Genomic DNA, 13,752 nt, shown 5'->3' with positions numbered 1-13,752 from the left:
AGCAAAGCAGGACAATCCTCCTCCCTGGCCTGGCCAGGCTGGACCTGGTGCCCCCAGAAGGTGATGTCCCTCCTGGCTGCCAGGTTACACAGGTGGATCCTATTCTCTCACTTTGTTCTCTGAGCAGACTGTCAAACACCCCAACCCTGGTGATGGGACCACAAGGGTCACCCACAGTCCAGCAGAAGGAAGGGTGAAGTTTTGGGAAGGTTGTGCCTGGGAACACCTCAAATGCAAGCGGTACATATGGGCAGGAATCATGGAACAGCCTGGAAGAAACCTCAGGAATTCTTTTCCATCTCTTTGCCCCAAAGCAGCATAAATGGATGGGGACGACCCAGGCTGAGGGTGAGGAGTGGCTGTGGAGCAAGGTTACTGGTTCCCAGTTTCAGACCATCATCTCTACCCCTGTCCCCACTAATCCCTGTCTGCTTTGATGTGGGAGCCGAATCAAGCTGCACTTAAGAGATGGGGAACAGCCACCTTTGGAGAGCAGGACCAGCAAAACCAGTGGGAGGTGTCCTGGGGGCCTCATTAACCCTTTTAATGGTGACTTTGTGTCCCTTCCATGGGGAGCCACAAAAACTGCTGAGCCTGCAGGGAGGAAGGGAGCACACCACCAGCACCAGCCCTGACAGCCCTGTTTTTCAAGGAAAGGGTCTCAAAAATTGCTCTTCTCACTGGGACAAAGCAGACTCAGGAGGCTGTTGGATGCTTTTTTCATCCAGAATCCCAACAATAGGTTGGAAATGCCCCCAGGCTTTCACTGTCTGCAGGGGTGGCTTAGCAGGTCCCAGTTTAGTAGGTGCTTAAGTAGAATGAATTTATCTGGGCACATGCAAATCTCAAAGGTTCTAAAGTCTCATGAAAGCCACCACAGCTCAAGGAATGTTTAGAGCCAAGCAACTCGGGGGTTTTCCCTGCAAACCTGGATGGAAGCTGTAGGTTTCAATCAAAGATGAATCCCTGAGAGAAGCGGTTTCATAACCTCCTTGGAAAGAAGGTTGGGTCTCTCTCTGCCAACACCATCTCACCCACAACCAGCCAGGACAAAGTGTGGACACATGAAAAGATCTCAAGAAAGACAACCTGTGCATGAAATCCATTGCAAACCTTCTCTTGGGAAGCCCAAATCCCCTGGGAGTCCTTCCTGCTTTGAAGTTGGTTGAACCTCCACCATGTGACTCTGAACTGGCTTTGTGAAAGCTCAGCAGCTGCAAACCACAGGTGCTGCCCTGGACTGACTTCCTCTGATGTGCAAGGCTGGGCACCTGGAAAAGCCACCTCTTAGGGACAGGAGCAGGAGCCAGGGGTTGAAGATCAGGTTTGTTGCGGAGGAACAGCCCAACAACTCTTCATACACAAGAAGGGATCTCAGGGTTTGCAGCTGGTGGAGGGTGATTGTCCCATGAGCAGCATTTTCCCTGTTTTCCAACAAAACCCGGGGTTTGGAATGTCTACAGCCCTAAATGTGTGTCACCCACGTGGTGCAAGGCACTCCATGGTGGCTGAGCAGAGATATGGGGGATCACTGGGACCTGACCCCAGCCAGATGCAGATTTCTCACAGCTGGAAAAACTGGAAAGTTGTCCTCAAGGGAAAAGGGCCGTGTCTTTCTTGCCATGAAGAGGACATGCAGTGTCTCTGTGGTTCTGCTGGGCAGCAGAGCTCGGAGCAGAAGCTGCTCCCGATCCCGCAGCTGTGCAGGGCTGAGCCACATGGAAAGCAGGACAAGAGCCTGGCTTCTCCCTCTTTTAGGCTTGCCCGTCGTTGTGCCAGCCTAAAAAAGTTCATGAAGGTCATGTCTGGACCTCCCTAAGGGCTCAGTGATGCTTTGTCCTATCCGTGAACACCCTGTCCCCAGGCAGTGCTCCATGTTTGGCTTCACACACCCAGAGTCTTTTCCAGGGATTGCACCAATGCTTTGGCTCAAAATAAAACTCATCTCCAAAATATTTCTTCTCTTTTCACTTACATGCAAGAGGTCCCAGTGCCTGGGTTACCTCGAAGTGACATGAAGGGTGTGGTGCCCAAAAGCTCCTTTGATTTCTCCAGCTATCTGCGGATGAGAATAGTCTGGGACAGTGAAGGGTGTCTCTGGCCACAACAGGGAGTTGGAATGAGATGAATTTTATGGTCCCTTCCAACCCAAACCATTCCACGACTCCACAATTCTATGAAAGTACATCTCATTGCAAAATGTGCCTCTGTGTATACTCAGACCAACGTAGCTATAATGGAACCACTACATGATTATAATTAAATATAGCATTTTTTTTCATTTAAACCAATTATGAATGTGCCTCTGTGTATACTCAGACCAACGTAGCTATAATGGAACCACTACATGATTATAATTAAATATAGCATTTTTTTTCATTTAAACCAATTATGAGATCTGTTAAAAAAAAAAAAAAAAAAAAAAGATCCTTCCAGGAAATACTCCACAAATATTCTAAATATCCCGATTCTTCTTCCTGCCTTCCTGTGCAGTTCACATTGACAATAGCACTGAGTCCTCCCAGAACCAGTTAATTTTGCCCCAGCAAAGATGTAAAGATTTCTCAGAGCAAGCTCTGCAATCCCTTTTGTTTCTGTGATTAGACCTCTTTTTTAAGACAAAAAAGGAACTTTGTTTCCAAGCAAATTCAAAAATCTTTTTAAGGATTTTTATTAAGATGGGACAATGCCTTCTTATTACCAGATACTACTGGACAGATTTAATGTCAAAAAGGTGTGTCAAGAGGTGACCAGAGAAAACCTTCACTCCACCTGACATTTCTCAACCTGCTTGTAACACTTCCCTTCTTTGTTACTTCTCCTGTTCCAGTGAATCTGCTGTGTGTCCTGGTCCCATCATGTCCATGTTCAAAATTTAGCACTTTCCCTGAGTACATAATTCAGTAATAAATCACTCTCATTTCCGAGAAATGCCTTATCTTCAATTTCAGGTATGCTAAGGGGCAGTGGAAGCCCCGTTGGGCTGTGGCACAGGTCGTCCAGAGAAGCTGTGGCTGCCCCCTCCCTGAAAGTGACCAAGGCCAAGCTGGATGAGGCTTGGAACAAGCTGGGACAGTGGAAGGTGTCCCTGCTCACAGCAGAGGGTGGAATGAGATGAGCTTTAAGGTCCCTTTTGAGCCAAATCCATGATTCTGTGAACCCTCAGTTTCCCAGAGCAACCTCCCCATGACCAAACTCATCCTCAGCACCACCTCACGCGGTTCCTGCTCCATCCATACGGAAACCACCAACCCCATCCTGACGGTCAGCACCCGAATTGCCTCCAAGAGCCACAGCCATCCCCACAAGAGGAAGGAATAAATGCTTACGAGAGCGCTCCCAACAACGTCAGTGCTGAGCCGGGATGGATCCGCCTTCCCTCTCCCTGTCAGCAGCGGTCATTGCTCAAGAGCCTGCCCGGAGCTGGCCATGGATCCTGAAAGGGGCGGCATCCCCACGACATTTTGCAGGAGGTCCTGAAATGTAATTAAACGCTGTGGTGAAACCAAACCGTAAACAAGCCATGAATAAAAACCCCTTGAATTATTTTGCTAAACTATAATTACACAATAAGGAAGCAGATTAATTAAGTAAAATATAAGTCCTGAAACTGAAGCTTGCAAGCAAAGCAGTTTATTTTAATTTCCACATTATTTCATATGAGATAGAAGTGTTTGCTGTGGGTTTAAAATGTTGGAAGCCATTCCTTGCTGCCAGGCAGACCAAACCCAGTGGATAAATTAAATTTTTGCATCTGAGGCACCTCCTGAAATGTATATAAGGAGAAGGGTTCTGCCTCAGAGGAGCTAAAGGAGATCTCCTTCTTCCAGTCCCTGCTCCTCTCTTGCTCCTCCACGTCGCCGTCACTGCCCACCCACCCCAGCCACCATGAGCCGACAGTGCTACACCTCTGGCTCCATCCTGGGAAGACGAGGCTTTTCCTCGGCATCCGCTGTCTGTGGCCTGGGCAGGGCCAACAGCAGCTCGGCCTCCGTCTGCCAGCCCGTGGGACGGAGGTGTGGGATCGGTGGCTTCAGCAGCCGCAGTGTCTGTGACCTGGGCAGAGGGCAAAGGATTTCCTTCGGTGGGAGCTGCCGCAGCGGCGTCTACGGTGGTGCCGGCGTCGGGCGCTGCGGCGTCGCTTACGGCGGGGGCCGCTTTGGCACCGTCATGGGCTTTGGGAACTGTGCCAGCTTCGGGGGCCTGGGCAGCTATAGAGGCCTGGGGGATGGCGTGGCCATGGGGGGCTACGGCAGTGGCATTGGCATTGGCCTCAGCGGAGGGAGGTCCGAGGGGATTCGCGGCGTCAGCATCCACCCAGAGCTCCTCAAGCCCCTGTGCGTGGGCGTGGACCCCGAGGAGTGCCAAGTGCGGACCCACGAGAAGGAGCAGATCAAGAACCTCAACAACCAGTTTGCCTGTTTCATCGACAAGGTGAGACCCTGCTTTCCCCACCCTGTGTCCCTCGGCTCTGAAGGGTACGTGTCCCACAGACAACATGAGGAGCTATTTCTCCTGGTGCCCTGGTGCTGAAATGTTTCTTATGAGGCATGGTGGTCCTGGCCTGGAGACCCTCTGGATTTTAGCTTTTCACCAAGGCAACACCACCACTGTTGTACCCTTGGATGGTTACCAACCTGCTAAAGGGGTCAGGACCAGCTCCAGGGATATAGTAAACCCAAACCTGTGAGTGATGAGATGAAGACACTGAAGGATAGGAAATTTTATTTCAAGTGTATAATCTGATGTTGCTCTCACAAATCTATAAACTCCAAAGGACTTCTGCATTCTTAAAATAGTTTGTGTTTCATGAAGGTGATGTGGAAGGATGAATTTAACTAAAATGGGAGGAACTATTTTAATTTCTCTGTCCCTCCACTCTGTGTACAAAATGATTTGGTGATTTCCTAAAAATATGTAATTTTTCATTGTTTTCTTTGCTACATTTAAAGGTTTTCATAATTCTTTAGAGAGCTGTTATGGGAAAGAATTTTTCAAACAGCAAAGAAAATCTGCTCTGTCTGATCTGATCTTGATTTTCCTGGAGAGTTGTTCTGCAACTGGAAAAACTGAATCCACCCAGGAGCAGCAACTCCTGCTTCTTCCCATTTGTAAAATGACTTATTCATGACCCATCAAGCTCCTAGAGAGCCCTTTAATCTAGAAGTGGAAAGGCATGATAAGTATTCACGATTGGAGTTTAAATCAGATGCATCCAAATGAGGTTCTGGATGGAGCTTTTAGTGCTGAGAAAGACTTGTTACTGCCCTGGGCCCATAGGGAGGCCGAGGATCCAGTTCTGGGGGAGGAGTGGAGGTGTCTGGCTGAGCAAGCGTTGGCTGAACCCAGGCTTGGTCTCCATGCAGAGTGAAGGCACTGATGTTGCTCAGCCTGAGATTCGAGTCCTGGGTGGGACCAGTTTAGCTCAGAGAAGATGCTGGTCCCACTCAACCCCTTGAGACAGCAGCACCTGACCATTTGCAATTCAGATCTGATTTTCCCTTTTCCCTTTGGGAAGTACAGAAGCCCTGGGACAGGAAAACCTGAGTCTCCCATCTCTTCCCTGCCCAGGTGCGGCTGCTGGAGCAGCAGAACAAGGTGCTGACCACCAAGTGGGAGCTGCTGCAGCAGTATGTGCTCCCAGCATCCCGGAGAAACTTGGAGCCCGTGTTTGAGAATTTCATCTGTAACCTGAGGAAGCAGCTGGAGTGTGTGATGGGGGAGCGTGAGCGGCTGGAGAACGAGGAGCGGTGCCTGCGGGACCTGGTTCAGGAGTTCAAGTGCAAGTAAGTCACAGACAGGGAAGCTGCAGACGCGGATGTTGCTGGGCTGGGTGGTGTCCCTGAGTGTGAATCTAAGGAAATTGCACTGGATGGGTCAACAAACTGGGACACAGGGCAAGGCACCGCAGTACTGGGCAAGTTTCCTGCACTGGGCATCCAGTGCTGCACTGGAGATGGACTGGGAGATGTTTTCAAGCCCAGTTTTCTTCGGGAGCAGGATAGGAAACCACTCTTCCTCTGCCTCCTGCACACCCCTGAGGTTTGCCATATCAGATCTCCCCACCACCTGTGCTTATGTTTTCCCCAGTGCCATCCATTCCCACAAAACAAACAAAACCCTCAGCCAATTTTCTCCACTCCACTCTTTACCCACATCATGTTGGGATTCATTCTTTTCCCAGAGGGAATGTGGGAATTTCTTTTCTTTAATCTAAGCTGTAGATACTCCTTAATATCTCCCTGTGTGCTCTGCTAAGCCACAAAGGTCACTAGATCAACTTTCCCCAGAGTTCATAATTTCAGGTCTTATTTTCTTGCTGAGCCACCATCGAGCAGGTCAACTCACAGAATCAGCATCTTGTGAAAGTTCTTGCAGGTCCCAATTACTGATTCATTATGCCCTGACTGTGCTCCCCCTGCACCCTGGAGTTTCACAGGTTGCTCAAGCTCCTGAACTTCCCCTAGGGCATTTTGGCCAGTCTCCCCATAAACACTCTGAGCACAGTCCTGGATGCTTTGGAAAAACATCTCACAAAGCAGAAGGGCTGGAAGCAGCAACCCAAGCCTCCAGCTTTGCATTTCTGGTGGTTTGGCTGGATTTTCTGTCCTCTGACTCCAGCCACCCAAAGCACTGGCATGGCTAAAACTGCTGAGTAAAACCCAGTGAGGGGGAAAGAAACAGCAATAAAGCAAAAACAATGATAAAAAATGAGGTGCAAAGTGAAATCTCATTTCCCACGGTCTGCACTGGACGGCTGGGTGATGGAGATGGGACCCCCAGGGCTCAGCATCCCCCGCTCTGCTTTCCTGCAGGTATGAAGATGAGATCAACAAGCGCACGGCAGCAGAGAATGAGTTTGTGGTGCTCAAGAAGGTGAGTCAGGGCCAGATAAGGGTGGGCAAGCCCTGGGCCTGGGGTCACTGGGAGAAGTGGGGGGTCCTGGCACCATGGCACAGCGTGATGCCCCAAAATGGAGGCAACTCAAGGAATCTGGAGGGCCCCTCTGAGGTTTTCAGCACATAGCGCTAAGGGCTGGAAATAGTGGGGTTTTCTCCTAATCTAAAGAAAACCTGGGATTTGCCATAGTCGTTCCTTCATCTCTTTTCACCAAATGCCTGGTATCTCTCCAGGATGTGGATTGTCTCTACCTGACCAAGGAGGAGCTGGAGGTGAGGGTGGGTCTCCTGCGGCAGCAGCTGGAGTTCCTGAAGTGCATCTACGCTGAGGTAAGAGCACCTGGCCCAATCTGCTCCCTGGGGTGAGGCATCATCTCCTGCCCTCCCCACCCAAGTCTTAGACCAAGAGTGAAGGGAAAGGTGTCTTTTCTGAAAATCCTGGAACTGCAGCCCAAAACTATGTCTTGTAGATGTATTTGATAGCAATGCTGTCACACCTACTTTGGGAAGGCAAAGAGTGTCTTGGTTGCTACTTTGCTGCCCACAAGGGGAGGGATATTTTGCCTGAAAACCTCTCAAATTCTAGTTCAAACCATCCCTGGGTTGGCCAAATGTTTCTAGCACTTTTTTTTTTTCAGTAGTCAAAATATTTTTATGAAAATAACACTTCTGTTTAAAATTCCATAAGTTTTTAACAAAACACACAGGGGACACTTTGCATTGACACCTTTTTGAGGTAAACCCCCTCAGTAGGGGTCAGTGGGGCTCAAAGAACATGAGGATTCCCCATCCAGGAGAGCCCTGGCACAGCCAGGAATGGCTTGCTTCATCAGGATTCCCCACTCTTCCTTAGGGAACTGCATGCAGCCATCCCATGTTGTGCCACTGAAACAGGTCCCAGCTGCCACCTCTTGCTGGACACAAGTTGGCCAACTGGAAAACCCAATGTGGGGAGTTCAGGGGAGAACCTCCTCCAATCAGACCCCCCTGGCTGGGGTTGCTGCTGGCCTGGCTGGGGCTGGTTGAGGGAATGGAACTGATGCTCTGGTCCTGCAGGAGAGGGCTCAGCTGGACTGTCAGCTGTGTGACACCTCTGTCATCGTGCAAATGGACAACAGCCGGGACCTGGACATGGAGGGCATCATCAAAAGCGTGGAGTGCTGCTACGAGGAGATTGCCCAGAAGAGCAAGGCTGAGGTGGAGGCTTTCTACCAAACCAGGGTGAGTATTCCATTAACTTCTGTGACAGACCATTTCTGAGACCATTCCCAAGACCATTCCCATCCTCCATGATGCAACTTTAACCTGTCTCACACTGTGTATTGGCTTCAGTTTGCTTAAGAAAGTTGTACCAAAAAACCCCAAACACAAACCAACCTTAAAAGTGTGGTTTGAGACATTTCAGTACAAGCAGAGCAGATCAGAGTGTTCAGAGATGTCCCCTTTGTGCTCTCTGAGGAGCATCATTGCTTCCCAAAGGGCAAATCATAGAACCTTGAGTCTGGAAAAGACCTCCAAGATCAGCAAGTCCAGAACTCTCCTGAGAATTTGCCTTATCCAGACTGAGGCCATGTCTGGGTGGTGCCCTGGGGACACCAACCCTGGTGCAGCTGCAGAGATTTCCATCTCCCTGGGAAGGTGGGAGCCCTGGGAAGGAGGATTTGGGTGCACTGACATAATCCCCTTCCTGTGCAACAGCTGGAGGAACTCCACAGCAGCCGGGGCAAGTTCTGTGATGACCTGAGGAACAACCAGAGTGAGATTGCTGAGCTCAACAGGATGATCCAGAAGCTGCAGTGTGAGTCGGACAACGTGAAGAAACAGGTAGGACGAAGGGATGGATCCACTTGGGAGTGCAGCTCCTCTGTCAAGGGGCATTGTCCTACCAGCTCCCACCCTGTGGAGCTGCAAAGAACCCTCTGCCCCAGATTAGGTCTATTTTAACTTCTCATCTGCTGCTTGTGAACACAAGAAAGATTTATCTCTCACTTTGCAAATAAGAAGTGTGTTGATTTGGCAGTAGCAGAATAAGTGTTTGCTGTGGGCTCCCACCAGGCTGCAGCCACCAGATCCCGTCCCCTTCATCCCAAATAGTTTGGCCACCACAAGTCCAGCCTAAATCTTGGCTCTCTGGCACTTCCTGGCTGAGGAATAGATGAGCAACACTGTGGAGATACCCCTTAATATCACGCTTGGCTGCCCTCTTGCCCAGAGGAATTGTGCCTGGAAGTGTCCAAGGCCAGGTTGGATGTAGTTTAGAGCAGTCCAGGCTACAGGAAGGTATCCCTGCCCTTGGGCTTTACTCTACTTGACTGAAACTTTGGAATGTCCTCCTGTGGCTGTCCCCAGATCTCAGCCCTGCAGACAGCCATCTGTGATGCCGAGCAACGAGGAGACTGCGCCCTCAAGGATGCCCGGCAGAAGCTGGTTGACCTGCAGACAGCTCTGCAGCAGGCCAAGGACAAGATGGCCTGTCTGCTCAGGGACTACCAGGAGCTGCTCAATGTGAAGCTGGCCCTGGACATTGAGATTGCCACATACAGGACGCTGCTGGAGGGAGAAGAGAGCAGGTAGGAGCAGCCCTGGACGCACCTTGTAAGGATGATCAGCAAAAGACAAGGGGAGGAGAAAGAAATGCTGCACCCAGGGCTGCAGAGGGGAGCAGGGTCCCTTTTCCCTTCCACTGGGTACAGAGGGGATCACACTGTCATCCAAAAAGAGAATAGGCTATTAGCGTGACCGTGGAATTAGGGACCCAACCCTGCAGTGCTTTGGCGAGCAATTTGAACAAGCACCTCTCAGCAGGGTGCACCTAAAGAGCCGTAGGACATGTCAGGTTTCTAAGGAGGCAGTGGCTGGGCTCTATTTGACTGTGAATTTGAGAAATATGTCCCTAAATACATCTCTGAGACATTTCTCTCCTTGACAGGATATGCACCGGCAACCCTGTGAGCGTTGGTGAGTTAATGAAACCCGTCTTGACTTCCTTACAAGCTTTTTAAGCTTGTAGCACTCATTTTAAGCCGTGTTTTCGCTGCTCTGGGCGTGACCGAGCCTGTTCTTCTCCCGCAGCCGTGGTCAGCGGCGGGGGCACGGTCGGGGAGTGCCGATCCCTGTCTGGAATCGGAGGCAAATGCACCGTGAAGACCGGAGCGGCCGGCGCGGGGCTGGGCATGGTCTCGTCCTTCGGCAATGCTGGGTTCAGCACCCGGAGCGTGGATTGTGTCCCCAAGGTCGGGGCAGGGTTCGGGGCCAGGAGCGCGGTGGGCTGCGTGGGGAGGGAAGTGATCACCGGGGTGGACGGAGTCCAGTGCGCCACCGGGATGGGCAACCTAGGGAACCTGGGCAACCTGGGCAACCTGGGCAACCTGGGCAACGTGGTGTGCGCGGGCGTGGAGCAGTGCGGCCCCGGGGCTGTGCTCATCCCCGGGGCCCCGGGGGTCTGCGGCAACCGGTTCAGCACAGCCGTGCGCGTGGTCAGGACGACCCGGTAGAGACCGGTGGGGCCCGGCACGCCAGATTTTATAATAATCAGCATTTCTGCAATAAAACAGTATTCCCCCTCCCTCTGACAGCCACAGGGATCACACAACCATGCGCTAGGACATCGCTCTGCCTAAACCCTTAGCCTGACAAAACCCACCCCTCTCCCTGATGTTTTCTCAGGGGAAACTCCCCCCTGCCCCCCTCAGCCAGGTGAGATTTTAATTCCAGAGAACATCCCTGTCTCTGCTCATCATCTTGGCTTTTCAGTCACCCTTCACTGCTTGACCCCTTTCCAGTAGATACATCTAATGCAGCTATTGCAAAAGGATGAAAAATTTGGTCATCCTAACTTCAGAGAGAGAAGCCACAATTTAATTGTCCAAGACAAAGCTGCAGCTGTAATTTACTTCTTTAATGACAGAAGAAAATCCAATTTTTCCTGTTTACAAGAGGGTTGGGAATGCTTATGCAAATTGGTCCAGGTTGCTACATTGCGTTTGGTAGAGCAGATTTTAATTACACCCCAATGAGCACCTTATATTTCTGTAGTTAAATGCATGTGTTGTTTTTCCTGTGTGCAATAGACGGAGTTAAAGCTTTTCATGTGTAAGTGAACAGAGTTATTACCCTTCGCTTACTCCAGACTTTCAGCTGTACCTTCAATAAACTCCATGCATAATTCATGCTGCACTGCCTGGGCTTTATTTCCCTCCCTCATATTGCAAATCAAAGAAATTTCCTCAAACCTGAGTCTCCAAATAGGTGGAGTTTGGAGCTTCAAGAAGGTTTTGTCTGGTCTCCTTCCTGAAGCACTTTTGCATACCTTTATTCCATCCACTGATTAGTGTGGCCACAAGGAAGTCTGGAAAAGAGGTTATTTAACCATCTGTGGGTATGCAGTTTGCTTGGGATCTCTCACAGTGTCTGGGATCTCTGGAGATGGAACAAAAAGGCAGCCAGGCCCTTGTTTAAGGAAATCAGTGAGAACCAGCTCAGGGAGGAACAGGAAAATAATCCCACATCATACCTGTGAAACCCTCTCACGAGAGCGGGTTGATTTTAGAAGTAAGAGCAAAGTGCAGTTTCCCAAAATGCAGCACCAGCGGCTTCTTCCTCAACCACCACCTTCCTTAAAATATGTGAACTCACACAAAAATCAGAGTCTGGAGATGTGGCTAGACATGGCCCTCCATCATCCCTTCCAGGGAGGGAAAACCCTGTCTCACAATTTTAGGAAACTGGGATTTAGGAGAAATCACACAGTCCTCTCCTTTTCTCTATGAGGTTCATAGAATTATGGAGTACTCTGGGTGGGAAGGGACCCACAAGGATCATTGAATCCCAGTCCTGGCCCTGCACAGAACACCACAAAAGTCCCACCAAAAGTTTGAGTGTTGTCCCAGCACTCCTGGTCTTCTGCAGGGCTCCCAGTTCCCCTGGACCATGACCCCTGATGGGTCTCTGTAACTTGGCTGGGAGGATCTTGCCATGGTGACAGCTCAGCCCAGCTGGAATCGCAGGAAAACAAGCCAGCCCTGCAGCTCCTCCCTTCCCGCAGCTCCCCGTGGTGCCAACAGGCCCTGAACCAGCTCTGCATCACCCTTGGAGAAATCCCTGTGTCCAGCCTGGAGCAGCACAGGGTGTGGGCAGGATCACGTGCCCATGAAAGGCTCAACAAGAACCAGGGGCTGGAATTTGTTCCCCCATGGCCTACTCTGCTTCCAAGACTTCCCTGCTGACTCACGGCTTCTTTCCCTTGACCTCTGCAGGCTGGAGGATGAGCTCAGCCCCCATCCCAGACTCAGTCTGTCTTCGCTGGTGGGCTGGGGATGAACCCAGTATGGGATGAGCTCTGGCCTCTGCTGCTCTCCCAGCATTGGGCGTTCTGGCTCCCCTCGTGGTATATTGGATGTGATCAGCAGGGAGCAGAGCACTAATTCTGTTTTAATAAATGTCACAGTTCACTGGGGGGTAGTGGAAGCCAAGTGGGTCAGCCCTTGGTGAGAAAGCAAAACTTACTCTGCTAAAGATGTTTTTGGAAACATCTTCATCTTTTCTGCTCCATGAACACGACACAGGCTCCATCTCATTTCTATGTAAATACCAAGCAGAAACACCCAAAACAAGAAGCTTGCAGTGCCCCAACAGCTCATAATTTATGTTGATCATCTCCCAGCAAAGCAATACCTGAACACCAAACACCAGCCAGCTCCCCAGGGGGCAAAAGCTGTCTGGCAGCTCTTGCATTTCTGGGAAAAAACCTTTAATCATCCCTGTCCTCAAATCCCAGCTATTGCAAAAGCCATGTTTGCTGATGCCTGCTTGAAGATGTTCATGTAGATCAGGGTATTTTGGAGAGAAAAAAGCCGGGAATGTGGGTTTGGGGTGGATGGGGGTAAAATCCTGCACAGTGTAAATCTGGACAGACCCTTTTGTAAATTGATAGAGTCCAAAACTATGGATTCATGGAATGGTTGGGTTAGAAGGATCTTATAAACCATCTCATTCCACCCCCTGCCATGGCCAGGGACAACTTCCACTGTCCCAGGTTGCTCCAAGTCCCATTCAGCCTGGCCTTGGACCCTTTGAAGGATGGGGCAGCCACAGCTTCTCTGGGAAATCCATTGAGGGCGGGTGACCCCACCCTCACAGGGAGGAATTTCTTCCATATATTCAACTTTGACTTTCCCTCTTTCAGCTTGAGCCCAGAGCCTGGCAGAGTTGATCCAAACAGACATTAAAAAGGTCACATCTGCCTCTGGGTTTGGAGGCTCAGCCCTCAGCTCCTCCACACCACCAACCGCCCCAGGAAGGAAAGGGAGCGTTTTTCAGGTGGTCTTTGCCTCGGTCACATACCCTGTGGATAACGAGCCGAGGGGAGAAGAGTGTGGGAGCCTGAAGTGACAATTCCCTCTTTCTTCTTGGCAGCCCCACCTTTAATCCCATTACATTCATTCAGCTCTAACATCTGATCTGAACCTGTTCTTCAGCTTCAGGACAGGCTGCCTTTACTGGGGTCAAGGAACCATGAAGACAAAATCTCATTTTCCCATCGCACCCTGGCTTTGAATTTTATGCAAATCATTGAGGCAATGGATGCTCATGAATTTCAAGTGACATTCCAGGTTCAGACCCACATTTCCCCAAAAGAAACAAGCTGACTTGCACCATCCTGGAATAATTTCTCACTGCAAAGGGAAATTCTCTTTCAGTCCCCCAGCCCTCCCATTCGAGCCTGTCCAGCAGCATTTCTGCAGCGATAATCAGATATTTGGTCTTCTGTATTCAGTAGCACCTGTTTAAACCTTCTTCCAGAGAAGCCAGTGGGATTTTAGCTCCTCAATGGTTTTGTAGCTCTGGGGCACAG

General features: G+C 50.3%; 1 protein-coding gene across 1 annotated transcript; it reads left to right on the top strand.

The window, feature by feature from the left end:
• The first annotated feature begins 3,888 nt into the window (after window positions 1–3,888).
• Window positions 3,889–10,393, top strand: LOC120500612 (keratin, type II cytoskeletal 7-like). Its single transcript, XM_039705744.1, has 9 exons — window positions 3,889–4,434; window positions 5,572–5,786; window positions 6,816–6,876; window positions 7,134–7,229; window positions 7,956–8,120; window positions 8,598–8,723; window positions 9,249–9,469; window positions 9,829–9,857; window positions 9,972–10,393. Exons 1-9 carry the CDS (start codon window positions 3,889–3,891, stop codon window positions 10,391–10,393), a joined length of 1,881 nt encoding a protein of 626 aa, XP_039561678.1.
• The last annotated feature ends 3,359 nt before the right edge of the window (window positions 10,394–13,752 follow it).

Source organism: Passer montanus, unplaced genomic scaffold, assembly GCF_014805655.1.
Source record: "Passer montanus isolate IOZ18808 unplaced genomic scaffold, ASM1480565v1 scaffold183, whole genome shotgun sequence".
NCBI classification, from domain to species: Eukaryota; Metazoa; Chordata; class Aves; order Passeriformes; family Passeridae; genus Passer; species Passer montanus.
The sequence above is the reverse complement of the archived record's forward strand: the minus strand, read 5'-3'. Positions and strand labels throughout refer to the sequence as shown.

Excerpts from the sequence above, each read along its gene's own strand:
- LOC120500612 (XM_039705744.1), top strand. The coding sequence starts at position 3,889 with ATGAGCCGACAGTGCTACACCTCTGGCTCCATCCTGGGAAGACGAGGC. Across the intron at positions 8,121-8,597 it reads AGGCTTTCTACCAAACCAGG|CTGGAGGAACTCCACAGCAG; the intron begins GTGAGTATTCCA and ends CCTGTGCAACAG. Across the intron at positions 8,724-9,248 it reads CGGACAACGTGAAGAAACAG|ATCTCAGCCCTGCAGACAGC; the intron begins GTAGGACGAAGG and ends GGCTGTCCCCAG.